Genomic DNA, 24,348 nt, shown 5'->3' with positions numbered 1-24,348 from the left:
GATTCGTATCTAGCAATGAATGTATTCACATCTAAAAGTAGAATCACTTATAGAAACTAAATTCGTCGAACGTTACAATGATTCACAACGCATATTTCGTTCTCTTTTAAAGCACAATTACCATATATATGTATTATTTACAAGTTATTTTTAATCTATTAATTGTAAAAACTACGTTAGAATTTGAGGGGATTATCAATTTATTACAATATTAATTATATCTGGGTACCCTTTGGTGCGTATTCTTCATGTCAGTTAGTGAAACCAGTTCCGAGTCTGAAATAGACTATTTAACTTCTTCGGATGAAGATGAAGAGCCTAAATTAAATTATGAAAGGATTACAGAAAAGTTTCAGGGCTGCTTTCTGAACGATTCTATATCGGCTTGTGCGATTTCAAAGGAACATTTTGTACGCAATTCTATGACTGGGTATGAATGTTAATCTTTTCTTTTTTAGTTATTTGGGTCACATAATGGTGCTGTGTACATTTACACAAGAAAAGGCGTTTTGCTTCGAAAGATGATCCTTCATGTTGCTACTGTTACTAGCCTTTCTGTTGATCTTGAAAGCGAAAACCTAGCATCATGTTCGATAGATGGTTCGTTTGACTTGGCTTATGAGGTTCGTATGCATAACTAACGAACGTATATGCAGGAAAGCTCATTGTCTATAACATTAGCTCTAAAGAAACATCTGTCTATGATTTCAAACGACCTCTATTATCGGTAGCGATTGATCCCTATTACAGCACCAGGTCTTCTCGTCAAATTATATGTGGAGGGCGTGCTGGCAAAGTTATTTTATCTGAAAAAGGTATGAGCAAGATACTGCAACCCGAATGTATGTGGATTATTTGTGCTAACCGAGTTAGGGTGGTTGGGATCGAGAGACATTGTCCTTCAAACTGACTGTGGAATTGTGTACAAAATAGATTGGTATAAATCTTATGTCGCTTGGGCCACCGATACCGGCGTCTATATATATAGTAATGAATATGGAAAAATCTTTGGAACTGTCGACTATCCAAAGAAGCTACCTAACCAAGAAGTATTTCCTTATCAACTATATTGGCAATCCGAATCCAGACTCATAATCGGTTGGGCAGACCAGATATCTATAGTGTCCATTCAGCGCTCAAGTCAGCCGAATGAATTGCCTAAAGTTTCGGTTCAGGCCGTTTTGGAAATTGACTCAATAGTCAGTGGCATCATGATGTTTGGCTTCAATATCCTTGTCCTTACTTACATAGCGGAGGTAGAAGATTTTACTTCTTCTTCCAGACGGAAAAGGGTAGACGCAGTACGACCGGAGCTTCGACTTATAGACACTTCATTTCAAGAACTCGCTGGAGATGTCATCGGCCTGACTAACTATTCGCGTTTACAGCCGTCCGACTATCATTTGATTCCTGATCCAGCAATGAAAGATCATTCCTACATGGTTTTTCCCAACGATATTATATGTGCTCGTGAGAGAAACGAGATTGATCACGTCTTGTATCTTGTTTCTCGTGAGGATTATGCAGAGGCTATCTCTGCAGTAGAAACTATGAAGGACGTGCCCCCAGAATTACAGGTATCTGAACTTGGTAAAAAATACGTGTCGCACTTAATTGAGAATAAACAGTATCGAAGAGCCGCTTTAGTTATTCCCGGTTTATATTCAAATAACCTCGATGGTTGGGAACAATGGGTTTTTGTTTTTGCTGATCATAACCGTTTAGAAGACGTCGCAGAGTATCTTCCCCTTGGTGATGACCATTTAAGTCCTGTTATATACGAAATGACTCTGGCAAATTATATGGCATTTAACGAACAAAAGTTTAATGAGAAGTTGCATAGCTGGCCGACACATTTATATTCAGTGTCTACAATTCGTAAAGCTACGGAGAAAAAATATGAGCAAGTCCCAGAAAGCAGATTTCTGGCGGATAGCTTAGCCTTTCTTTATGTTAATGACAATATGCCTGTAGAAGCATTTTGGTTATACCTGAAATTGAACAAGAAAGAATGCATCGATCTTGTCTTTCAGCACAACCTGTATGATGAAGCAAAACAATCGATTTTGCAATTACTGCTTATTTCAGCTGATGGAAATCCTGAAAATGTTAGCCCCAAAGTTATCAATATGCTTGTTCAGCACGTACATTCTTTTCCACCCAAAGAGGTTATAAGACAAATTGAGTCAGTTAAGAGATTTTTATATGCTTATTTCTGCTCTTATGAGGTTATGTTTCCAAATTCCCTTATTGAATTTGGTGACTTAAAAGTGGATGTGTTTGCTGAATTTGATCGACCAAGGTTATTTGAATTTTTAATGAATACGCAGTGCTATTCTCTTGGTCATGCATACAATGTTTGTGTAAAGTATCGTTACCTTGATGAACTTGTCTATGTTCTTGGACGTATGGGAAACAACAAAGATGCATTAATGCTGATAATTAATGAATTGTCTGATATCGGTAGAGCTATCCGCTATGTGAAGGAGCAAGGAGATAAGGATCTATGGGAAGATTTAATTTCTTATTCTCTTGATAAACCTGACTTTATATGTACACTTTTGGAGAATATTGGTTCCGATGAAAATGCACATAATTTAATAACTAGAATTCCAAAGGGAATGAAATTACCTCATGCAAAGGATTCACTTTCTAAGCTTCTTTCTGATCACCAATTACAAGTTTTTCTTCACTTAGGTTGCCATAATTTGTTTGAAGAGGAAGCAGCTCAAAAAGTGAAAGCCCTCCATTCCGATCAGAATAACGGGTTTCAGATTGACAAACAGATTGTTTCTGGAGAAGGTATATCATTCATAGAGGTTGTATATACAGAAGTATTAACTGAGGTATCTAGATAATGTGAATGGTTTGGTTAACTTCGATTACTCAAACTTATCCGAGGAACCACTTCCTTTTGTTTTTGACATAAAGACCAACGAGTTTAAGAGTATCACTTCATTAGGATATGATGTTCAAACATTGACTTCCGATGATGAGTTTAGGGATGCTGCTTCGCATGCTAGAAATCGACTTAAGCCTGATTTAGCTATGAGCAGCAAACTAAGTATACTAATGGCCTTAAAAAGATAATATTTGTTATTTAAATTTAATGATATGTTGTATCCATGATGCGTTCACCGACCAGTTTGATGAAAAGTTTCAAAGTTTACAATAGCAGTCCATGTGATGATCAAAATTACCCAAATTCCTTAGTTACTCCAAGGATTTAATAAAATACTTAAATGGGTTCATTGACTAAGACCTTCCAATGTTTTACTTTCAATGCATTTGGCAAGTAAGTGCCCAGAAATAAAAATAGTCTTATCTTTATAAATAAATAAAATCTACATAGCGCGAATTTTCAAGAATTTCTTTCTTTTTTTTACTTGTTTTTGGCAGACTGCCCTGTACCAATTTTTCTCCTTTTTTTTATGACTTTCATATATCCATAAACAACACTTTGTGCGATTTAATGGAGAAATCAATTTCGTCAATAAATCAACAACGCGAAATTAAAATCAACGAACGAGATTGGCCTTTTAAGCTTGTAAAATCGCATCTCGAATTAAGACATTTAGAAACAGGTATGAAACTTCATTTATAAATTGGGCTAACGTAATAGAAAATGTTTGGGTTGCTCGTCTAAAGCCGAATTTTGCCTCTAAAACAACGGAATATGTCAAGAAAATAAGGTCGAAACAGAAGGAAGCTCTATTACATTGTGCTAGACTTCGAAGAATACAAAAGGAAAATGAGCCTTTGGAATTGGAAATCATACTGTGCCCTGTATCGGCGATGACACAAAGCCAGATAGAAAAAGATTTAGAAGAATTAGAAATTGAAGCGAATGTTTATATCCTTCCTGTCCCCTCCCACGCACCTTTAACGGAGGAACAATACAAGGAATGGAATCCGGTATGGCCCGTTTTTTATAGAAGACATACTGAGCGACAAGACACTTTTACAAACAAAGACTTGGAAACAATTGATGGTGTCATGAACAATTTAATAAAGGCAGCATTTGAGTCACAAAATGAAGGACAGATTGGCTGTGTTGCAGCGGTTTACGATCACACTTCACGCACTGTTCTTTCAGTTTCTGTCGATGAACGAAATACATCAAGGAATCCGGTCGACCATTGTGCCATGAGGGCAATTAACCTGGTAGCGAAAGGTGAGCGGGAACGCCGGAAACTTCCACATGAGTCGTCTGAAGAACGATACTTATGTCGTGGTTTAACGGTTCTAATGACTCATGAACCTTGCGTTATGTGTAGTATGGCTTTATTACATTCTCGTATACTTCGTTTAATCTATTGTCAGCAACAACCATTAACCGGGGGAATTGAGTCCTCATACGGAATCCATTGGAGAGCTGAACTAAATCATCGGTATTTGGCCTACTCTGGATGGGAAAAAGAAGTTCCAACATTAGAAGGGAATGTACACGTATAATGGGTGCTAGAGTGAGGCATGCTTTGTCTTTTGAAAATAATTACGCAAATAAAAAGAAAAATAATTGAACATCTATATTACAAGAAAAAATTATAGACAACTGTAATGCTATTAACCATAACCAAACCGAATCCCTTCTTTTAATATATGCCCGAAGTTTTTGCTTATGCCTCATCTTTGGTACTCTCTGAAGTTAAGCTTTGCATCTTTTCCGCAAATTCTAACAAGTTTTCTCCTTGACTGGCAGCAACCAGGTCAAATGGAACACGATTGGTATAAAAGTTGGCACCTCCAGAAGAAGGCATGGCGCCTTTAGGTATTAATCTAACTTCTGGGCTATTTTCTTTATGATCCATCGTAAATATTTCTTCCCATGAAAAGAGCAAACCATCTGTTCTAGCAAAAAATGGATTAATGTCAATCAGCCAAGCACGATTTTTCTGGACATAAGCGTCAAAAACAACTAAAACATAGGTTAAAAAATTAATCGTTCAAATAAAATTAAACATACAATTAGCGTCTGGAAACTCTGAGAGCTTAAATGTTAAATCCTGTAAGATTGGCAAAATCTTCTTCATCTCGTGTTCTAAAAAATCATAATAATTATCGTCGCGCTGACAAACGGCAACAAGTTTCTTTCCTTTCACAAAGCAGCGAAATTCTGTTGAAGGATGAATAGGAAACCATTCTTTCAGAATTAATTCATGACTAAAACCGGGAGGAAAGCTTTGGTTTGTTGCACTAGCTTCCTGGTTACCTTCGTTGATACAATCATCAAAGGCGTAATCAAGGTCATGAGTTACAAAGTCGGATGACTTTAGTATTAAAAGGACATCTTCAGCAGAGGTGCATTTCATAGTACCTGTAGGCATAATCCATAAAGCATCTTTGGGACTTGACCAATTCAGCTTTGGTACAACGGCTCCATCGAGATCAGAAATAATCCGTTCTATGAGTTGTATTGTCGATTTTTCAGGGTAATAAGAAGAAACTTGGGTGTCTTCTTCTTCTCCTTCTACTTCTCCGTCCTCCCTTCCATCCTCATTTTCTCGATCTGTAATGTCTTCAATTGTATTTGGGACATCCTTCAAATAAATACCGTCTTCATTAAGGTATTTAAGTATAGATGTGGGAATCGGCTTAATTACTCTTGCTCTTGGCGTTAAAGCACGAAACAGTGAATACCAATTTGAGAATTGACAATTTAGAATATGTTGTTTTGTAACTGGCGTCGCCATCTTTTAATTCCAAGTTGTTGTGGTTTCTAAAGGCCACCAGGCAAAATCCACTTCTTACTAAGTAAAATTTTGATCGTGCTTAGTGGAATGTCAAGTCTTAATGAAATATATACTGCAAAAGCTTTTCAGGACTTTCAGAAAAGAATAATAATAGTGATATAAAGAAAAACAAAAACTTAATACTGTAGAAATGGTGACACTTAGCATTAGAAAAGGGCAACAGCAAGAAGGCCTTAGTATACTCAAAAAAATTTTGTGCACAATTTGAATTAAAAACGAAAAAAGGTATTCAATATGGCTTTCTGAGAATTGAGATTACATTTACAGAGTAACGTTTTAGAGGATCATTTTATAGAAGAAAGACAAGTTAATATAGATACATTATACTAGACATACTAAAATACTTGTTAATCGTCGTTTGAGCGCAAGAAGGAATTTTTGTCTAAACGATCTAACGCGATATGGGCCATCATAGACCCATCATTATACGGGTCGTGAGCCCGTAAGGATTCAGCGTTTCGATAGTTTTTAATAGCGCTTTCTTTATCTCCATTTCTCTCTGCAATCTGTCCCAAATTAAAGAAAGCTGCAGCACATCCTGAATGACATTCCACGTTGCGATCCTTTGGATAGGCGAAATGATATGAGTCCACAGCTTTTTGGCTCCAGTCTCTAGACTGCTGAAGTAACTTTTCGTGGTATTTTTTATCAGTATGATCTGTTTGAGCGAGTAAGCTAGTAGCTAGATTATTCATTAAAATCAATCCATGACAAGTCGGATTGTTCATCGTCAATTCGAATGCTTGATAATATAAGGGAACAGCATAAAAAGGCTTCCCAAGCTGAAAGTATAATGTAGCAGCTTGTTCAAACAGACGACTCTTCTTTTCGGGTTCATCCGCAATTTCATTCCGAAGCAAAGTCTGGACAATAAAGTCTGCAGCTTTCGTCGCTTCCACCTGTAAGCCAAGGGGCTCTGACAACTCAATGATTTTACTAGCAATTAAAACTCTCTGTTCAGTAAAATCTTTCAGGTTTTTCGTTCGCTTAAAAATATCCCAAAATAACTTCCAAGCTAATTGATATCCTCCTGATGATTCTTGTAAATTAGCCATTTGAAGTCGAATACCTTGTACTGGTGCCGATTCCATATCCATATTTTCCTTTTCAGCCTGCTCAATAGCAGACTGGTATGCTTTCCAGGCACGTTGAAAGTCTTGAATGCTCGATCCCGTTTGCCTGTACAGTGCCTCATGTATATACCTGGCAACAGATGCTGGATAGTTTGCATCGATCGGTGAAGGTTTAGAAAATGCAATAGCTGCGGTACCTACTACAGCACATCCTAGTAATGCTGCAGGCCATGGACGTCTCCAGAATGGTCTTTTATTATAAGTTGATGCTCTTCTATGAGCCATCAACTGAAACAAAGTCCTTTGTCTCCACAAATATTGAATTCTCATAATTCAAACGTAAAAACAAATTTATGAATGGATCATAAAAGTTTTATAAAAAAAAATTTAAAAAAATACTAGCGACACCTTGTTATTTTTTTATTGCTGCTTCGTTTGGAGTCGCCTATGATGGAATCTCACAGCGAATGACAGATCAGATACGAAAGGATTTTGGTTACTTGATCTACGACTTGAATAATTTCAAGAAGTTCTACAATCAGTTTTGAATTAGTTTACTGTATTAATATTATTCATATCCTCAATATTAAATTATGTGTATTAGGATTATTATGGGCATTAACATAAAACGCAAAGAAAGTAACGAAAGGTAGCTTATGCAAGTACAAATGATAAACAAATGCAATCAAGAAAATTTGTTGTAACGACTGTTTTTGAGATTAGGTTTTCCAGTTTACCATAACTGAGGGCATTTAGACCAATTGCCTTTTTGCCGACAGGACCAATAACTATTTTGGTCTTCTTTCATTACCCAAAGAGGGTCAGACCCATCATCTTTACCAGTTTTAACTTGAGAAAACCATCTAGGATGCCAAGAAATATGATTTCTTTCCATTTCTTGTCGTTCTTCTCGTTGTTTCTGTTCGAGATCTAATTTCAATCGCTCTGCTATATCTAAACGGTTTTGTTCGCGTAATCTTTGATCTGGACGTAAACGAGTATCAGTAGGAGGAAGTAAACCATCTTCAATTGGCGTTATTTCATTTGTTTGTGCAGCAAACGTTGTCATGCCGCAATGTTTTTGAGGATCCTCCACCAGATTTCCAACTTCCCATATCATTTTCTCCATTTTACCAGTTTCAGTGTCCACGAGATCTAGAGAAGTTGTCCATTTACCCTTTAGAGACCGAGGATCTTGGGTTCCATCAGATCTAATAACTTTTACATATACTTCTTCAGAACGCCCGGAAAACATTCCTCCGACTTTAAATTGAACGATAGCTTTATCGCCAGTCGTAGAATCCGTAATTACCATGTGATCATAAGGTTCAACGTATTTTTCACCTATAGCAACGTTTTTCAGAAAACAGGCAGGTTTTGTAAAAACAAATTTGTTTCCACACTGCAAGCTAATGTTCACATCCCCATGAGTATTCAGTTCTATAGATTTACCCCAAAATTTCTGAATAGGCCTTGGAGAGTGACGCCATTCCCATTTAGGACTGTCGGCTTGGCATGCGACTACGAGTGGCCGGTGTGACACTTTTTCTGCTAAAAAGCGGTAACTTTTATCTTCACGAACAAGCTCGTACGTTTCTCCCAATAACGGACTGAATACCTTTCGCACACTTCTCTCCTTGTGTCTCATATTCGAAAAATTGGATACAGCAAAAGCTGCAATGTAGAATATTTTCAACTCCGGCGCACTTTCATTGGCCATGTCTAAAAGATTGGAATACTCCAAATCTTCTGAATAACGTTGCAGTAAACTGCAGGGTTCGTTGGAGACAACCGGAATACAAATTGAGCTGATATCCTTTCCAATGTTCCTTCGCAAAACGGAAACGATACTAGGAGGAGGGTCTACTATGGCAGGTATGTTTTGTCTGCGAGAAACGGATTCATGAGGAAGAGGATATAGTTCAGCGACAGCTTGTTTGGAATTTTTAGGCATGCCTTCGTTTTTAGTGGAAGTGGAAGAAACAGATGCGTTTCCTTCAGTATCATGTCCAGATCCTGTATAGTTCTTCTTACTCTTTGAGCTTATAGAATGAGCGACAGATCCTTGTCGAGACTTGCTTCTAGATGGATTCGGTTTATATTCATCCACATCCTTGAATTTCTCAATGGATTTGATCCCATTGACGGCACTTTCTTCTGAGTCTTCATCAGCGGTATCGCTTGACCCTATGGAATCATAGCTTTCCTGTGATTGTACTAATTCCTCTGGCTCGGTAATTTCAGATGACAAATCAGAAACCGAAGAGTCAGAAACTGATTCCTCTTCGTAGGTACTCGTTCTGTGAAGAGAATCATCGACAAAAGTAATATCTGGATCAGAATTCTTGGTAGTACGATCACTACTTAGCAAACCGTCCGAATCATTAAGGTCCTTTAAAGCTTCCGTTACATGATTGATGGTTGGGTCATCTTCAGCATCATACCATGTATGAGATACGGTAGAATCCATGGATACACGGGAAGACGGGGAAGAGACGGAAACTTGATCTTTTGTGAACTCGTGATGTTGAATAAAGCATTCTAGCTCATGTAAGAGGGAACCAAGCTGTCGGGTAACTTTTCGGAGAGTAATTACGGCGGATGAGTTTTCAGGTGAAGATTCTTCTATAGATTCTCTTGGATTTCCACTATTTGTCATATGTTCATCAGGCAACTGAATCCGGATGTTGGGAATATTGAGGTTAATGGCGGAGCGAGAGCGACCTATCCGGTGAGTTTGAGCGATATCCAAACATTCTCGGAGGCGGGAGTAGATGGAATCAAGTTGTTTGGAAGATGACTGCTGGGAACGTTCACCAACAGTCAATTTTGAAAAGGCCTGGGTGTTTTTAGCACGCTCTAGAGCATTACACCACCTTAACCAGTCTTGATGGGTATGAGCGCGAAGGTTCCAAATCTCGATACCAGAATCAACATTAATTTCATGGCTTTCGGAAGAGACACTAACAACGGCTATACTGAGAGGAAGCTTTCCTCGCATGATAGAAGAATGAGCATTGGCATAATATGAAAGAGTTCCTTCCAGCATATCCAACGTAAAGTAACGACGAGCATAACCTTGGCCTTTTTTACGACGCTTTTTGAGGAGAGTTCCACACACAAGTTGTTTTGGGGCACCGCTACTGTTGATGTTATGTCGAACCGACCCTGGAAACGATTGGACACTGATTAGAAATGATATAATTTTTGGTGTAGTTTTAGAGAAAGTGTTATCAAATACAAAAGCATATAATCCACCTTTCTCAATGGATACAGAACCGTCGTTGGGCTTTTCGGCCATGCATCTTTCGCCTTGGTAAAAAAGTTCAAGACCAGCGGCATTTAACTTTTGAATTTCAGTTTCTTGGGTTTGTTGCTGCTGTTGTTGTCTGGCGTCTAAAACTGCTGGGAATTTATACTCGTTCCCTGAAGTACCCTTCGTTCGCTTGTAGTAGATATCGTATTTGATACTTTTCCGTTTGACGTGAATTTGCCAGCTAAGAAGACTATTTGGCTTCACATTCAGCCATTGGATTAGTAGACTCTTACTTCGAACTTCCACAGTTTCCATCATATTTCTGTTTCTTAACAACTGTGAAAGTAACAAATCCAAAAAATATATAATATGGATGACCCCTGGACAAAGGGAATTGACACAAAAAAATGATTGAAGCAGCCAAGATGGACTATGTTGTGCCTATAAATATATATGGTCTGTGTTTTGGTTATAAGTAATCCAAACATTAATGTACTCGGGTCTCTACGGAGCTTGTCGGGGCTCGGATTAGCCGTTGTTTACTAATTTAACGAGGCTGGAATCCAGTCCGGTAAAATGTAAACAAAGTGACTTGACACGAATAGTAACACAAACAAACCAAAGTTCTAGATGATAGAATACAGGCGTTTATATTAATATCAAATAAGTAAGTAAATATATTTACGGTATATTTTCATTGATTTCTACTGAGAAAGAAAGTAAGCTTATGTATACTATAATTTGTCATAATTCTGAACTGAGCAATGTGTGCGGCCGACAGTCAAAGACCTTTTAAGCAGATCCCAACAACGAAATCGCTAGGAGCAAGAACAGGAATGAACGACGGCAACGTAAAGGATGCGGATCGGATTCATCAACATTAAGGGAACTAACTCTTGGGTCTTTTTTAGTGTTGATGATTTAGGACTTGGTTTTTCCACTGGAGTCATCAGATAAGGAAGTGAGTGGATGGGAGTCTTATGCTTGCACACGAAAAAAGAAGAAGAAAAAGAAAGAACAAAAAAACGAAGCATAACGGTGGATTCAGAAAATGGAAAACTCGCTATGATCTTTCTGTATATCGAATAGGATCGGCATTCATGGTAGAAACAGTTCGGATGGGTGATCCCACGAAAACTGTATATCATTTTTATAATTTATTTTTACATTCTTTTCGAGGTCTTATAGATTCACTGCTTGTACTACTTTGTTATTTTGAATTTATGTGTAAAATTGTGTATTCTTTTTTCTTTTTTTTTTCTTTCTTTCTTTATTTGCTAAAATACTTCATCTATTCGTTTAGATAACTTTAAGATGTAGCAGATGATCAAACGCCTGTAAAAGATTGAGGAGACAAGAAACATGACTTAAAAAAATTCTAATTCAATTTTGATCAAAAATAAAAAAGAAGCTATAGAATTTTACGCGTCTTCAAACGTTTATTTTGGTGGTCTGAAATCGTTTAATTGTTTATTTACTGCTTATATCTTAGCGAACTTGTAATCAGATATACTAAGAATCGTACTATGTTTCCTTATTATGTAAACTCGACATTCCCGACTACTCTATGCAAACAACAAGCAGATTTTGGTTTTTTCAATCCATGCTGTTTCTTTCTTTTATTAATTATACACAATTTTCATAAGTCCAGAGTGATTGCTCGTTCCCTATGCAAATCACTGCTTTCTCATCCGTTGATAGTCGAAATGTCGATGAATCACAATTCATTGGTCCTTGGAAGCTGGGAAGGACTCTTGGTGAGGGCAATCTTGCCAAAGTGAAGTGTAAGTTGAACGAGAAACAATCCGTCTTGGGGGAATTCAAAGAAAGCAGAGGATCTTGTGACGTCTTTGGCATTGAGCTACTTTTGTGAGGAATTTCTCGACGGATCCATTCTCTTCCATATTTTCTATTAAATCTTATTAACTTCTATCTATTTAGTAGGTATCCATGCGGAGACGGGAGAAAGGGTCGCATTGAAAATGATACGCAATGCGGAACTGGAAGATGAATCTCTTTGGAACCACGTTTTACGAGAAGTCATGATTCTACGGAAATTTCAGCACCCAAATATTCTCTCCCTGTACCAAGTGCTTCGTGTCCCAAAGTACACAGTTCTCGCACTGGAATACATGGATACTGACCTTCACAGCATTCTCGCAAAATGTAAACGTCTAGACGAATTCGTAGCTCGTAAAATATTTCAGCAAATAGTTTCTGCTGTTGAGTATTGTCACCAGAATAATGTGTCCCACCGCGACTTGAAGCTTGAAAATATTCTTCTTACCAAGGACTTCACCGTCAAGCTCAGTGATTTCAGCCTTTCCAATTTTATGTACGACGGTACTTTTCTTAGAACATCTTGTGGAACTCCCCATTATGCTGCTCCCGAAGTCATACAAGGCCGGTACTACGATGGATGCGACGTGGATATCTGGGGTTGTGGAATTCTGCTCTACCTCATGCTTACCGGTGAATTTCCCTTTGAAGACGTTACCATCTCTAATGTCTTAAGTCGTGCTTGCAAGGGCATTTATACAGTACCTTCTCATGTCTCTACAAATGCTACTGACTTAATCCGACGGATGCTAACCGTCATCCCTACATCCAGAATCAAAATTGGCGAAATTATGTGCCATCCTTGGTTTATAGGGGATAGACTTCCATCACACCTCTCATCCGCGCAAGATTCTTTCCCTTCCCCCGAGAAACAGCATCCCGTTAGCTATTACCCAGCTGAAATAGCAAAACTTTTTGGTTCATCACCTAAGTCTACTGTCAATGCCCAAAATAATGTATCACATCCATCTTTGGAAGGTTCATACCCTCAGTTTTATGCCCCGACCAATAGTGATCTTAGCTCTTCCGCGGAAGCTTTGCCTTTCCATTGCTTTGTCTGGGCAGGGTCAAGCCCATGTTCACCTCCGAATCAGAACATAAACGGTACTTCTACTGCAGTCGGAATTGCCTCCAATTCCTCACCTCAATCCCATGTCAGTATTTTACCGACATCTCTTCCAAGCGAACATGCAGCTTACATGGCAAAGACGTTTAATATCCACAAATTGCAGTCGCCGGTGTCGTCTCGGCTACGACCCTTTCGATGGCATTTTGGTATACAATCAAATAAAGCTCCTCGAGATATATTGCTGCAGTTTTGCAAAAGCTTACAGCAACTTGGTGCCTCCTTTCGTCCTTACAGTACAGAAGACTTTTTACGAGAAAATAAATATCGCGTAGATGCGAAATTCAACTCTGATAATTTTGTTGTGTATTTGACGTTTGAAGTGTTTTCTCTTGGTTCGTTGGCTAACGTTATTGACATACGCTTTTCTGGTAATAGAGCTTCACCGATCAATAATCCAATGCCCTGTTTTGAAGTCGTTAAACGGTTTTTTCAGAAAATCATCTAGCGATTTTTTTCATGACTTTTATTGATTCTTTTGTTATTTTTGTTATGCTATAGGTGTAATTTTGTTTTGCTTTGAAGTCTTATTGTCGTTGAAGCAAATGAATCTTTCGCTTCGCTACTAGAAAGATTCTATTTCTATTTGTTCCTTTTTGTTTTTTTTTTTAAATTATTTTAATCTTAATTAATGAATAGTATTATTACATACTTTATAGCGCATTCGGCTTTTTTATCAGGTTCACTGGAGCATGTATTAAGATAAAAGATCGTTGTATAGTTGAGTCCCTGTTATTGCACAGTTTCATGACAAATCAATCCATCTCTAGGCGGCATTGAAATAAAATAATAAAGAAGCATAAGTAAAGCTTTCAGATGGTTCACCACGGCATGGCTATATCAAGGTCTGCATGCACGGTTTGTATGCAAGCTCTTTAAGGGATAAGGTGCTTTCGCTGGAAGAAAGAACGTAAGTAAATAATTTGCCAAGTAACCAATACGATCAAGGTAATAAAGGTAAGGTAAGCAAAATTTTTAACACGCTCATTTGTACTTTCATTGGTATTGCGGAATCTAATTTCGCGGTTTTGTAAGTAGTACATTTTGTCTTTAATCTCATTAATAAATGCCTTAGCACGTTGAAGATCAGCTTCTACAGGTTCCAAGTTATACGCTTTTTGTAAAGCAGAGTAATCTTCAGCATCGGCTCCGATGTTGAAGTCTAACTTGACGGAACGCTTTTTGTGTTCAGATTCCATAGCACCTAAAGTTGTCAGCTTATATGAACTTTTCAATACTACTACTAAATTAGAAAATAAATGGACTAGAAAGGTTCCTTCTGGGCTTTTCTTTTCTCATTTGTTTTCGTTTATTCTTCTTTCAATCATGAACGACATACCTGGTGTCAAAGTATTTTTGAAACAAATATCAATCACAGTAGGTCCAGAAACCTCCGAGGCAATACGCTGTTCATCGATGACACTTTGCACACTTGAATGAACAGTGCCATGAGAGTCTTTGATTTCCATGCTGAGCGTTTGACCATCACCACGGTTACCGCTTGTTTTCACGAAAACAATCATTGATGTTTTTTCTCCAGCATATTCACGTAGACAAAAGCTCTCGGGTTTCAACTTGGCTGGAATGTCAAAGTGAACTGCCTGAACGGCATACACAAGAAGGGAAAGCAGTAAGAAGAACGTTTTAGATATGAACATGATTTATTTGTTATTCAATAGATATATGAAATCTTCAACCTCTAAAGACTTGACATTCACGACTTCCTTTTGTTTTTGGTAATTGTAATGAATGACAGACCTGATTTTCTGTGTTTGGGGATATACCGATCGATTTCTAAAATGTAGTAATACAATATAAGGAGGTTCAGTGTACGCGTTAGTAAACAGATTACCGATTAACAAAAGTAAGTGAAATGGAAGAAAATTGAACTGTATAAACGAGATAAATGTAAAAAAAGTGATTTTTAGCTTAAAAAAAAACAAAACTAAAAGTCAAAAGCTGGTTGTTTTGAGGACACTGTCGTTTGAAAGCTGCAAAACCTGATCTTCAGTCTGTCAAGAGTCATTGGTTTCGTAGAGAGCAAGAAGAGATAATGAATATTAATGAATAGAAATTTCTAAAGTTGATATAGAAAAAATAAAAAATTTCATTATGGAAGTAAAACGAAAAAAAAGCCTTGGGTTTTTGCAATGCATTACCTTCTACCTCAGTCATATAGTGCGTTTAATACAACGCGTTTGTATTTGACATTGCAGCGGCATTTAAAGATTTCGATCAGAAGCTGTTTATGAAAATAACAAGGGCGTTTTGTCAGAATGCAAAAACATTGGTGAAGGGATGGGAATCAGAGCGATTTCGAATACAATGGCCAAGAAAGCATGATAAAGGTATGTTTAGAGGGCGTTTATAAAATAGAGAACTGTTGAAAGCTAATTTATTATTGAAAATAGTGTTTGTGGCTATGTCTGGAGGTGTGGATTCAAGCTATTCGGCTTATTTGTTAAAACGCCAGGTTGGTGTGTTTGTAGGTGGAATTACGGAAAGACTAACGTACCGGTTTGGTTGTAGGGATTAAATGTAGAAGGAGTATTTATGCGAAATTGGGTAGACGAGGAGGATGCACCGGGAGGATGTCCTGCGGAAAGAGACTGGACGCTTGTTCAAAAGATATGTAAGCAACTTGAGATTCCGTTACGGAGGTTTAATTTCGAAAAGGATTATTGGAACCGGGTGTTTGAGCCGAGTTTGGAGCAGTATGAGCGAGGATGCACACCGAACCCAGATGTTCCTTGCAACCGTTATGTGAAGTTTGGGGCATTGTACGAAGCGTTGGAGAAGGAAGTGTGTAGCGAGGATAAGAAATGGTGGCTAGCAACAGGACACTATGCGAAAACGATGAGAAGTGAGAGGAATGAGGGGGTGGCACTTTGCCTTCCGAAAGATCGATGGAAAGACCAAACGTTGTTTTTGTGCACGGTTCAGGAAAAAGCGCTTGAGCGAACGATTTTTCCATTGTATAATTTAATGAAAAAAGATGTTAAAAGGATGGCTGCAGAGGCAGGATTACAGGAGAGTGCGGAACGACTTGAAAGCCAAGGATTGTGTTTTGTATCGCCCAACGTGGGGAGTCACTTTCGAAACTTTTTGGGTCGATATTTGAAGTTTTCGAATGATCCGATACGCGTGGTAGCAAAGGGAAAGGTGGTTGGGGTTTATCCACCCTCGACGGGAGTTTGGTCATTTACGATTGGAGAGCGATGTGGATTTAGTCTTCCCCAGGGCGATCCAGAGTTTCAAGGACGATGGTATGTTTGGAAGAAAGAATCATCGACGAATACAATTTATATTTGCCAAGGAAGCGAAAATCCATTGTTGTATCGAAATCGAATTCGAGTCCATCCTTGGACATGGTCGACAGAATGGCTTCGACAGAAAATGAGTCCACCCGCGGGACAGTCTATGGAGTGCTTTGTGCGTGTTCGACACCAGCAATTACTAGAACCAGCAAAAGCATGGTTAGAAGAGGACGGAGGATGTGTTGTTGAGTTTCAAAAACCTCAACGGGCGCTCACTCCCGGACAAGTTTTGGCCATGTATAGGGAGGAAGTATGTTTAGGAGGAGGCTCTATTGCAGATGGAGAACCATAAAAGATGGATTCGTTTAATTTTGGGCATACATACACATATATACACATACGCATACACATACACACACACACACTCTCTCTCTCTCTCTCTTTCTCTCTCTTGCACATCTAGGACTAGCCTCCTTCTAGTTGATGCCCCCATATGAAGCCTTTCCTTTGGAAGGGTTTCTGACCCCCACTACAAGGAGACTAGGACTAACAGTGGACTAGGGTAGATGGCCGCTAGTTCACCTCATGGACCCCACGACGTATTTCACCCCCATACTATACTTTGTAAACGGTGTTGCCGATTTAAGGAGACATAAGGCGATACAAGGCAGCGTTTAGCAAAGCGAGGTGAATGCTAGAGTCAGATGGATGGAGTAACAATTGTTATGCAGGGAAGAAAGGATGGATAGGAGAATGCACTTGAGTAGCAAGAGTAGCAGAGTAGTGCAGAGCAGGGCAACTCGAGGAGGATGGTGGAGAGTTTTTTCATTGTTTTTTCTTTTTTTTTTTTGTTTTGTTTTTTTGATTCGCGTTGTTTTCGTAGGATACGCTAGATGAAAGCTAAATGCCGTAAACTATGGACACGAAACAAATGCCAATGCCATGCCATGCCGTACCGTACCGTACCTTCCGCAAGCACAATTGTGGAGTGTGAGGTTGTAAAGAGAAAAACCAACACGAAACTATACGAAAAGACAATGTAAGCGAATTGTTTTTTTTTTATTTGTTTACAATTTTCTTTTTTTTTTTGTTTACGCGCTGAAAAAATTTGTAAACAAAAAAAAAAAGTAAACAACAGGGTTTCAGTGTGCCCGCCGGGCAAACCTCTCGCTTCTAGACAGAAACCGCGCACTCTACGTCAACGTCCATCTTGAAATCTGCCCCCACGGCACACTGAAACCCCCAAAAGCCCCAAGGAAGGCCAAAGTGGGGGAACTGGCGAGCGACACACACTCAAGTCGCAAAGAGCAAGAGACGGCAGCTGCTTGAAGAAAGAAAAATTACAAAAAGACCTCTTTTCTTTTTTGCTTCTATCAAACAAACAAACAAACAAACAAACAAAAAAAAAGATTCAATCAATATTCAAAAACAAAAACAAATCAAAACCATCGACTGTCGCAAACAAAAACAAACAAATCAGATTGCTTCTTTCCTTCTTCCTTCTCGTCCCCCCCACCACGCTCCACCCTCTCCTTTCCAGATAACGAACCTCTGCGATACTCCCTATATCGTCCATCAGCTGCTTATCTTATCTTATGTAAAGTCAGTCCGGATCCCAATCATCCTACTCTGGATTGATTATCTTTCTATAATATACGCCACCTCATTGGCGGAGTTTTTTTTCCATCCAGATTGCATTCGTCCAATCATCTGCCGTCTCTCTTCCCCCTAAAAACCCGAACCCTACATCTATCAATGGGACGAGCAGCAGTAGGCGACCCTGTCGGTAAGAAAATTTGACCTTGATATTTACATGTATAAAAGACTCGAGGTCCCAGACTGCTACCTTCCGCAAAACACCGGTTGCCTATTAAAGGATTAGGTAAAAAAAAAGGCAATAAACACCTTTTCTTTTTATTTTTTTTTTTATTTTTTTTATTAATCATTTATTTTAATCCTTTTACTTGAATTGTTTTTGGTTTTTTTTTTATTAATTCATCATTCCTGAAAAATTATTTGTATAGAAAAAGGTTGTGTTGAAACTTCTTTCAATCACATCTTAATATTTCTCGTTTTCATTGTTTTTTAGAACGAGGTGTTTTTTTTTTATATATTGTTGTTCATTTCTTTCTTTCTTTCTTTCTTTTTTTGATTCTTGATTTTTAGGAAACCTTCTCTTCCTAAAGGTTTTAACGGAACGGCTCTTTTCATCTATTTGAATTCCCTTTTTCCTTTGCAAGATTCCTCCCAATATGTGCCAATACGACGTTGAACCTCTCTTGTCCAAGGCCCCCATCTTGGCCAAATATTCCGACCTTGAACCTCTTGGTACTAAGGTGATGGCTGAATACATCTGGATCGATGGATTCAATCACATCCGTAGCAAAACCATGACCCTCGACGAAAAACCAAAGTCTTTGGAAGATTTGCGAGTTTGGAACTTTGACGGTTCTTCCACTGGCCAAGCCCCTGGTAATGACTCCGATACCCTTTTAAAACCCGTTGCTATGTATAGAGATCCCATCCGCCGCGGCGACAACATCCTTGTCCTCTCCGCTTGTTACAAGGCCGATGGCTCTGCCAACCAATACAACCACCGTGATGCTTGCAACAAGCTCATGGAAAAGCATGCCGACCAAGACATCTGGTTTGGTATTGAACAAGAGTATACCATGTTAGATTACTATGACCGCCCTTTCGGCTGGCCTAAGGGTGGCTTCCCCGGTGCTCAAGGTCCCTTCTATTGTGGTGTTGGTACCGGCAACGTTTTTGCTCGTGATATCGTCGAGGCCCACTACAAGGCCTGTCTCTACGCCGGTATCAACATTTCCGGTGTCAATGCCGAAGTCATGCCTTCTCAATGGGAATACCAAGTTGGTCCTTGTCGTGGTATCGAAATGAGCGACCAACTCTGGATGTCTCGCTTCCTTCTCCACCGTATTGCCGAAGACTTTGGTGTCAAGATCTCTTTCCACCCCAAGCCAATTTTGGGTGACTGGAATGGTGCTGGTTGCCACACAAACATCTCTACCAAGGATAGCCGTGCCGAAGGTGGTATGAAGGTCATTGAGCATTATCTCGAAAAGTTCGCCAAGCGCCATATGGACCACATCAAGGTTTATGGTGAAGACAATGACTTGCGTCTCACCGGTAAGCATGAAACCGGTGCTATCGACCAGTTCCGCTGGGGTATTGCTGACCGTGGTGCTTCTGTTCGTATCCCCCGTTCTGTCGCTATGAAGGGTTGCGGTTACTTTGAAGATCGTCGTCCTGCTTCCTCCATTGACCCTTATCTTGTCACTGGTATTATTACTGAGACTATGTTTGAATGTTAAATGGACGAATGATTTTCTTCTATGTGCTGGTCACGTTGACCGCCTTTCTTTCCCATCAATTTTCTCCCTGTGCGCTGTTTTTCTTTGCCCTTTGGGCAGAAGCGTATTGATCTCATACATACATACAACATACATACTTATTTACTCTCATATTACATATACTCCTTATCCCCTTTCTCTTTTCTCCTTATTAATTTTTCAATGTCATTTATTTGTTGAACATTCTGAATCTCTTGCTGTTGTCCTCTCCATTGTATTTAGCTTGTATCGTATTCCTTACCTATCCATTCAACACCGGTAGATGAAACTTCTTGTACATAAAACTATGAAAAAGACTATGAAAGAGGTGATTAGAAAGGTGGTATAGATTATAAAAAAATTATAAATCCTTTATTTACAGTAGTAGTAATAGATGTTTTTTAATCAAACATGTTTTGTTCCCAATGTCGTCTTTTTGTGAAACGACTTTTTCGTCGTATCCAAACAAATTGTCGGTGCGTCTGAAAAAGATATAGTGACCATAAAATCATCAAGCTCCTACTTCATGGAACAACCCAATCGTAACAAGTTTTAAAATAGAATACACATAAAGGAACGAAATGTAAGAATGGTCGGCATGTTTGCGTTGCGTTGGGTTGTTTCGTCGCTTACAGAGAGGATTCCATCCACTCGATCCATTGGTTCATGTTGGTGCCCTTTAGAGCACTTCCTGAAAGAAACTCTAGCTGGATGTCTTCAAGTTGAGGACGAAGCTCATCCCAGTCAACATCTTGTGTCACGATGGAGTCAAGTTGAGATTCCTTTTCTTCAAAAATGTTGTTTAATTCCTTCTTCACAGCCGTTTCGATTTGCTTTGCTGGTTGAGCTGTAAACAAATCAAATTTGTTGCATGCTACGAGAACTTTTGATATTTTGTGCTTTCTGCACTTTAGCAGCAAGTCGAATAAAGCGAGCCCGACTTCATGCAAATCTCGGTCCAAGGTTGCGCTGTTCAAAACGAAAACTATTTGCCGTACATCGTAGCTTTCATTCAACTTCTTTTCCGTCCAATGCTTTGTTCTGGCATGTCCGGGTAGATCTACAAGGACGATATCTTCTTTCCATAAAGCCTCGTTCGGTTCTATACTGGGAACGGTAGACACACCTTTTTCATAAACAAGCTAAAAAATACGTTAATTTAATGAATCCTGTGTTTTCTATCTCACCTGGCAAAACAAGGTCGTTTTTCCAGACTCACTAGGTCCCACCAAAAATATGGCCGGTGCTTTTCTTTGAATGGTTTTTTTTGACACAAAGAAAAGGGAAAATATAATTAATGCAGCTAAGGGAATCGTAGCAAGCGCAATGACTATGGCCGACCAATTTTCCAGCATCTTGAATATGGTCAGTTGGTGTTTGCAAGTAATCCTATGTACGGAAATTTCTTCCTATCAATGTGGACTTCTGATCGAGAATAAAAGGAACAAATGCTTTTTTATATATATTACAGGCTTACTCTTCTTTTGATATGTTCGGAAAAGTGCCTACCTTCTCGCCATGTTTGAATGGTTCGTCTCTCTTGTTGACTTGAGGTTTGAATACTACGAATGAAGGATGTAGTTGGAAAAATATTGAATCAATCTTCAAGAACATATAAATTTCATTTACAGTTTTCTTTTCTTTATTTACACGCTTGCGTCCTTGACCATTCATGTCAAAATGGAATGGATAGCAAGCAGTTGTGATGAATTCATGGTATTAAATTTTAAACAAAAACATGATAAAAAGAGTCTTATTTACTTTCTTCTATCTTTCGATGAAAAAAGCGTACTTGGTGATTTGTTTGTATTTTACCCCAGTGGTGAAAAAAGCTACCAACAACATAATAGAATTGCTTTTGTTTACGAGCCGTTGAGGAAACTGACGGAAATTTTGTTCTTGTAACTTTATTAGAAAAATTATGCCTTTACCAGTTTTACGTGTCAAAAGAAAAGCAGTTGATGATCCTGTGAATGCTCTATGTATGGAAGAAGAAAACACTGGCTGCTAAAGCTTCTATAAACATTGGCTAATATAGATTAGATTTAGAGCTTGGAAATGAAATTGGAGAACGAACAATTGCTAAAAAAAGGAAACCTTCCAGTCGGTATTGTAAGTATACAAGAATGGACCCTCATTACCCTATATGGTCGTTTCGTCGTTGTTGAAATGCATTTGATTAAAATTATAGAAGAAAACTAACAAATAAAAAAAAAAAGTTTTTAGACTTTCTCAAACCCTGAAGAACGATACCCATTATGTGCCAAAACTAAACAACGTTCATGTACCGCCTACAACAAATCTTCAAGAACCAGAGAACGTTAGCAGCAAATATCCTTTACCAAAGGAGAACTCTTATGGCATCCCCATCGTTCAACCTTCCGAACCTGCAATTCCAAAAGTTCATTCACATATGGATTTGGATATAAAGAAAACAGTACCATTTGCACCTCCTACTTTGGATTCTCCAAGATTTGCAATCCAAAATTTGCCATCTGCAAAGGATGAGAAAGTTTTTGACGCTATTCGTCTTCAGAAAAGGTACGTTTTACTTTTTTCTATCGTCCCATCGCCTTGGAACAGATATATTCTTTTGGCGCGATGTACATCTGTTTCTCAGAACATTAGCTAACAATGCACTTTAGTCAAGGAATGTATCACACTCATCCTCAATTGGATTCTATGATTCATGAGTACCTTTCAAATGGTGACTTGCCTCTTCAGCAAGCCAACGAAGAATATGTATATGACATTTATGAAGCATCAGTCCAAGAGCCATCCAAACCTCCAACTGGATATGGTGTTATCGACGCTCTTAGCGTACCTGACGCATTCCGTGAATCACTTGAAAATGAACTTGTATCGGAAAAGCAAGATGGAGAAGATGAGGATCCCTTGCGCGATGAGATTGACGAGGATTCAAATGCAGAAAGTTTCTATCAAAACAGTTATCCTGATGAAGATGAATGGGGAGGATCTAGTGGAGGAAGTCTTCAAGATGAATTTGCATCTGATGAAAATTACGGCGATGACTTATATGGATAAGCAATACGACAATGAATTCAATACATCGTGGTTACATGGGGAATTAATACTTTTGACGTTTTTGCCTTTCTTTATAAATGTTACTTTGTAATTTTTGTATGTTTATTAGTTTTGTATTTGTTTTTGTGTTTCTTGTACATTACTTATTTCCATCTATTTTTTGGTGCATACGTGATTCGCTAAAGATAACTTTAAAGGAACTTATGATGTCTTCTGTGACTTGCAAAATCTATCTCATTCTGACTAGAGAAATTCCTAGAAATTTATACCCATCTCTGCGTAAATTCTCTAAAGATGTCTGGTAAAGAAGTTAAGCAAGAGACTACTGTTGACTACAGTTTGAACAATAGCGAAACCATCAACAAGTACAAGCTTGCTGGTGAAGTTTCCCAAAATGTCTTGAAGAAGGTTGTCGACTTGTGTAAGGAGGGTGCTAAGCTCTTCGATATTTGCGTTCGCGGTGACCAACTCTTGGAAGAGGCCGTTGGTAAGGTTGCACGCGGTAAGGATTCCTATAAGGGCATTGCTTTCCCCACTGCTGTTTCTCCTAATGGAGTTGCTGCTCATTTGTCTCCCTTGTCCAGTGACCCTGAAGCCAACATTACTTTGAAGGCTGGTGATGTTGTTAAGGTTTTCTTGGGTGCTCACATTGATGGTTTCGCTTCTTTGGTTGCTACCACCCTCGTCGTTTCCGAAGAAACCGTCAGTGGTCAAAAGGCCGACGTAATCGCTGCTGCTCATGCTGCCTTGAAGGCCGCTCAACGTACCATCAAGCCCGGAAACAACAACTGGCAAGTCACTGACATTGTCGATAAGATTGCTACTACTTATGGCTGCAAGCCTGTTTCTGGTATGCTCACTCACCAACAAGAAAGAAATGTGCTTGATGGTAAGAAGCAAATCATTTTGAACCCTTCCGAAAATCAACGTGCACAATTTGATAACTTTACATTCGAAGAAGGTGAAGTTTATGGTGTCGATATTTTGGTCTCTTCTTCTCCTAGTGGAAAAATTAAGCGCTCTGACATTGCTACCCGTATCTACAAGAAGACCGATACGAAGTATATGTTGAAGCTTCAAGCTAGCCGTAAGGTCTACTCCGAAATTCAAAACAAGTTTGGTGCTTATCCCTTTTCCACTCGTAACATCACTCAAGACAGCAGAACTAACATGGCTTTCGGTGAATGCACTCAGCATGAGCTTCTGTATCCTTATGATGTATTGACTGATAAGGAAGGTGGTTATATTGCTGAGTTCTACTCTACTATTGCTTTGACCAAGAACGGTACTATTGCCTTTAGTAATGCTGAACCTGTCAACAGCATCCAATCTGACAAGAAGATCGAGGATCAGGAAATCATCACCCTTCTCGAAACTCCTTTGAAGACTAGCACCGCTAGCAAGAAGAAAAAGAGTAACAAGAAGAAGTCTAGTGGTGGTAACAAGCCAGCTCAATAGATTCTATCCCAGCTTGTTATTCCAAAATTCACTTTTGTTTCTATTATAAAAAATTAGTCTCTGGTGATGGAGAGTTTTCATTCAAAACACTGAGAAAAATCTCTTTATGATGTGATATGTTTTCATTCATGTTTAAAATAAAATAACTGATTATCTACCTTCTCTACCTCTTACAGGTTTGCTGTAAT

At 38.7% G+C, this 24,348-nt stretch overlaps 14 protein-coding genes across 14 annotated transcripts; 8 read left to right on the top strand and 6 right to left on the bottom strand.

The window, feature by feature from the left end:
• Window positions 1–75: 75 nt before the first annotated feature.
• SOCG_02396 (vacuolar protein sorting-associated protein Vps41) lies at window positions 76–3,114 on the top strand. The gene is made up of 5 exons (XM_013160889.1): window positions 76–410; window positions 459–600; window positions 657–815; window positions 874–2,802; window positions 2,855–3,114. Exons 1-5 carry the CDS (start codon window positions 249–251, stop codon window positions 3,088–3,090), a joined length of 2,628 nt encoding a protein of 875 aa, XP_013016343.1. The 5' UTR covers window positions 76–248; the 3' UTR covers window positions 3,091–3,114.
• A 226-nt stretch (window positions 3,115–3,340) lies between these two features.
• SOCG_02395 (tRNA specific adenosine deaminase subunit Tad3) lies at window positions 3,341–5,059 on the top strand. Its single transcript, XM_013160888.1, has 2 exons — window positions 3,341–3,584; window positions 3,623–5,059. Exons 1-2 carry the CDS (start codon window positions 3,473–3,475, stop codon window positions 4,453–4,455), a joined length of 945 nt encoding a protein of 314 aa, XP_013016342.1. The 5' UTR covers window positions 3,341–3,472; the 3' UTR covers window positions 4,456–5,059.
• Window positions 4,498–5,898, bottom strand: SOCG_02394 (D123 family protein). Its single transcript, XM_013160887.1, has 2 exons — window positions 4,967–5,898; window positions 4,498–4,918 (listed from the first exon to the last, which is right to left on the bottom strand). Exons 1-2 carry the CDS (start codon window positions 5,691–5,693, stop codon window positions 4,620–4,622), a joined length of 1,026 nt encoding a protein of 341 aa, XP_013016341.1. The 5' UTR covers window positions 5,694–5,898; the 3' UTR covers window positions 4,498–4,619.
• Window positions 5,899–6,023: 125 nt separating this feature from the next.
• Window positions 6,024–7,249, bottom strand: SOCG_02393 (uncharacterized protein). Its single transcript, XM_013160886.1, has one exon. The coding sequence runs from the start codon at window positions 7,154–7,156 to the stop codon at window positions 6,101–6,103; it is 1,056 nt and encodes a 351-aa protein (XP_013016340.1). The 5' UTR covers window positions 7,157–7,249; the 3' UTR covers window positions 6,024–6,100.
• Window positions 7,250–7,368: 119 nt separating this feature from the next.
• On the bottom strand, window positions 7,369–10,603 carry SOCG_02392 (sterol binding ankyrin repeat protein). Its single transcript, XM_013160885.1, has one exon. It carries the CDS (start codon window positions 10,398–10,400, stop codon window positions 7,560–7,562), a length of 2,841 nt encoding a protein of 946 aa, XP_013016339.1. The 5' UTR covers window positions 10,401–10,603; the 3' UTR covers window positions 7,369–7,559.
• A 120-nt stretch (window positions 10,604–10,723) lies between these two features.
• On the bottom strand, window positions 10,724–11,315 carry SOCG_05284 (uncharacterized protein). Its single transcript, XM_013162404.1, has one exon. It carries the CDS (start codon window positions 11,228–11,230, stop codon window positions 10,901–10,903), a length of 330 nt encoding a protein of 109 aa, XP_013017858.1. The 5' UTR covers window positions 11,231–11,315; the 3' UTR covers window positions 10,724–10,900.
• A 281-nt stretch (window positions 11,316–11,596) lies between these two features.
• Window positions 11,597–13,728, top strand: SOCG_02391 (CAMK/CAMKL/AMPK protein kinase Ppk9). Its single transcript, XM_013160884.1, has 2 exons — window positions 11,597–11,866; window positions 12,024–13,728. Exons 1-2 carry the CDS (start codon window positions 11,752–11,754, stop codon window positions 13,493–13,495), a joined length of 1,587 nt encoding a protein of 528 aa, XP_013016338.1. The 5' UTR covers window positions 11,597–11,751; the 3' UTR covers window positions 13,496–13,728.
• SOCG_02390 (COPII-coated vesicle component Erv25) lies at window positions 13,543–14,778 on the bottom strand. The gene is made up of 2 exons (XM_013160883.1): window positions 14,387–14,778; window positions 13,543–14,251 (listed from the first exon to the last, which is right to left on the bottom strand). The coding sequence occupies exons 1-2, from the start codon at window positions 14,703–14,705 to the stop codon at window positions 13,923–13,925; spliced, it is 648 nt and encodes a 215-aa protein (XP_013016337.1). The 5' UTR covers window positions 14,706–14,778; the 3' UTR covers window positions 13,543–13,922.
• A 517-nt stretch (window positions 14,779–15,295) lies between these two features.
• Window positions 15,296–16,656, top strand: SOCG_02389 (tRNA(5-methylaminomethyl-2-thiouridylate)-methyltransferase; the record flags this gene model as incomplete). The annotated part of the gene is made up of 3 exons (XM_013160882.1): window positions 15,296–15,395; window positions 15,459–15,520; window positions 15,577–16,656. The coding sequence occupies 3 exons, from the start codon at window positions 15,296–15,298 to the stop codon at window positions 16,654–16,656; spliced, it is 1,242 nt and encodes a 413-aa protein (XP_013016336.1).
• Window positions 16,657–17,197: 541 nt separating this feature from the next.
• Window positions 17,198–17,347, top strand: SOCG_02388 (uncharacterized protein; the record flags this gene model as incomplete). Its single annotated transcript, XM_013160881.1, has 1 exon — window positions 17,198–17,347. One exon carries the CDS (start codon window positions 17,198–17,200, stop codon window positions 17,345–17,347), a length of 150 nt encoding a protein of 49 aa, XP_013016335.1.
• A 775-nt stretch (window positions 17,348–18,122) lies between these two features.
• SOCG_02387 (glutamate-ammonia ligase Gln1) lies at window positions 18,123–19,883 on the top strand. Its single transcript, XM_013160880.1, has one exon. It carries the CDS (start codon window positions 18,557–18,559, stop codon window positions 19,637–19,639), a length of 1,083 nt encoding a protein of 360 aa, XP_013016334.1. The 5' UTR covers window positions 18,123–18,556; the 3' UTR covers window positions 19,640–19,883.
• Window positions 19,821–21,231, bottom strand: SOCG_02386 (signal recognition particle receptor beta subunit Srp102). Its single transcript, XM_013160879.1, has 2 exons — window positions 20,845–21,231; window positions 19,821–20,799 (listed from the first exon to the last, which is right to left on the bottom strand). Exons 1-2 carry the CDS (start codon window positions 21,010–21,012, stop codon window positions 20,287–20,289), a joined length of 681 nt encoding a protein of 226 aa, XP_013016333.1. The 5' UTR covers window positions 21,013–21,231; the 3' UTR covers window positions 19,821–20,286.
• On the top strand, window positions 20,054–22,969 carry SOCG_02385 (RNA polymerase II associated protein). Its single transcript, XM_013160878.1, has 4 exons — window positions 20,054–21,639; window positions 21,701–21,769; window positions 21,877–22,198; window positions 22,303–22,969. Exons 1-4 carry the CDS (start codon window positions 21,579–21,581, stop codon window positions 22,700–22,702), a joined length of 852 nt encoding a protein of 283 aa, XP_013016332.1. The 5' UTR covers window positions 20,054–21,578; the 3' UTR covers window positions 22,703–22,969.
• Window positions 22,940–24,283, top strand: SOCG_02384 (curved DNA-binding protein Cdb4). The gene has a single exon (XM_013160877.1). The coding sequence runs from the start codon at window positions 22,997–22,999 to the stop codon at window positions 24,158–24,160; it is 1,164 nt and encodes a 387-aa protein (XP_013016331.1). The 5' UTR covers window positions 22,940–22,996; the 3' UTR covers window positions 24,161–24,283.
• The last annotated feature ends 65 nt before the right edge of the window (window positions 24,284–24,348 follow it).

Source organism: Schizosaccharomyces octosporus (assembly GCF_000150505.1).
Source record: "Schizosaccharomyces octosporus yFS286 unplaced genomic scaffold supercont6.1, whole genome shotgun sequence".
NCBI lineage: Eukaryota > Fungi > Ascomycota > Schizosaccharomycetes > Schizosaccharomycetales > Schizosaccharomycetaceae > Schizosaccharomyces > Schizosaccharomyces octosporus.
This window is presented reverse-complemented; position numbering and strand designations above follow the sequence as displayed.

Bases quoted from the DNA above. Each gene is read 5' to 3' on its own strand.
- SOCG_02394 (XM_013160887.1), bottom strand. From the start codon at position 5,693: ATGGCGACGCCAGTTACAAAACAACATATTCTAAATTGTCAATTCTCA. The intron at 4,919-4,966 runs GTATGTTTAATT...CCTATGTTTTAG, and splicing joins AGAGTTTCCAGACGCTAATT to TTGTTTTTGACGCTTATGTC.
- SOCG_02386 (XM_013160879.1), bottom strand. From the start codon at position 21,012: ATGCTGGAAAATTGGTCGGCCATAGTCATTGCGCTTGCTACGATTCCC. The intron at 20,800-20,844 runs GTGAGATAGAAA...CGTATTTTTTAG, and splicing joins AAACGACCTTGTTTTGCCAG to CTTGTTTATGAAAAAGGTGT.
- SOCG_05284 (XM_013162404.1), bottom strand. From the start codon at position 11,230: ATGATATACAGTTTTCGTGGGATCACCCATCCGAACTGTTTCTACCAT.
- SOCG_02385 (XM_013160878.1), top strand. From the start codon at position 21,579: ATGCCTTTACCAGTTTTACGTGTCAAAAGAAAAGCAGTTGATGATCCT. The intron at 21,640-21,700 runs GTATGGAAGAAG...AATATAGATTAG, and splicing joins TGATCCTGTGAATGCTCTAT to ATTTAGAGCTTGGAAATGAA. The intron at 21,770-21,876 runs GTAAGTATACAA...AAAAAAAAAAAG, and splicing joins GAAACCTTCCAGTCGGTATT to TTTTTAGACTTTCTCAAACC.
- SOCG_02392 (XM_013160885.1), bottom strand. From the start codon at position 10,400: ATGATGGAAACTGTGGAAGTTCGAAGTAAGAGTCTACTAATCCAATGG.
- SOCG_02396 (XM_013160889.1), top strand. From the start codon at position 249: ATGTCAGTTAGTGAAACCAGTTCCGAGTCTGAAATAGACTATTTAACT. The intron at 411-458 runs GTACGCAATTCT...TTTCTTTTTTAG, and splicing joins CGATTTCAAAGGAACATTTT to TTATTTGGGTCACATAATGG. The intron at 2,803-2,854 runs GTATATCATTCA...TGAGGTATCTAG, and splicing joins ACAGATTGTTTCTGGAGAAG to ATAATGTGAATGGTTTGGTT.
- SOCG_02391 (XM_013160884.1), top strand. From the start codon at position 11,752: ATGCAAATCACTGCTTTCTCATCCGTTGATAGTCGAAATGTCGATGAA. The intron at 11,867-12,023 runs GTAAGTTGAACG...CTATCTATTTAG, and splicing joins CAATCTTGCCAAAGTGAAGT to TAGGTATCCATGCGGAGACG.
- SOCG_02384 (XM_013160877.1), top strand. From the start codon at position 22,997: ATGTCTGGTAAAGAAGTTAAGCAAGAGACTACTGTTGACTACAGTTTG.
- SOCG_02390 (XM_013160883.1), bottom strand. From the start codon at position 14,705: ATGTTCATATCTAAAACGTTCTTCTTACTGCTTTCCCTTCTTGTGTAT. The intron at 14,252-14,386 runs GTATGTCGTTCA...TGACAACTTTAG, and splicing joins CAAAAATACTTTGACACCAG to GTGCTATGGAATCTGAACAC.
- SOCG_02393 (XM_013160886.1), bottom strand. From the start codon at position 7,156: ATGAGAATTCAATATTTGTGGAGACAAAGGACTTTGTTTCAGTTGATG.
- SOCG_02387 (XM_013160880.1), top strand. From the start codon at position 18,557: ATGTGCCAATACGACGTTGAACCTCTCTTGTCCAAGGCCCCCATCTTG.
- SOCG_02395 (XM_013160888.1), top strand. From the start codon at position 3,473: ATGGAGAAATCAATTTCGTCAATAAATCAACAACGCGAAATTAAAATC. The intron at 3,585-3,622 runs GTATGAAACTTC...CTAACGTAATAG, and splicing joins ATTAAGACATTTAGAAACAG to AAAATGTTTGGGTTGCTCGT.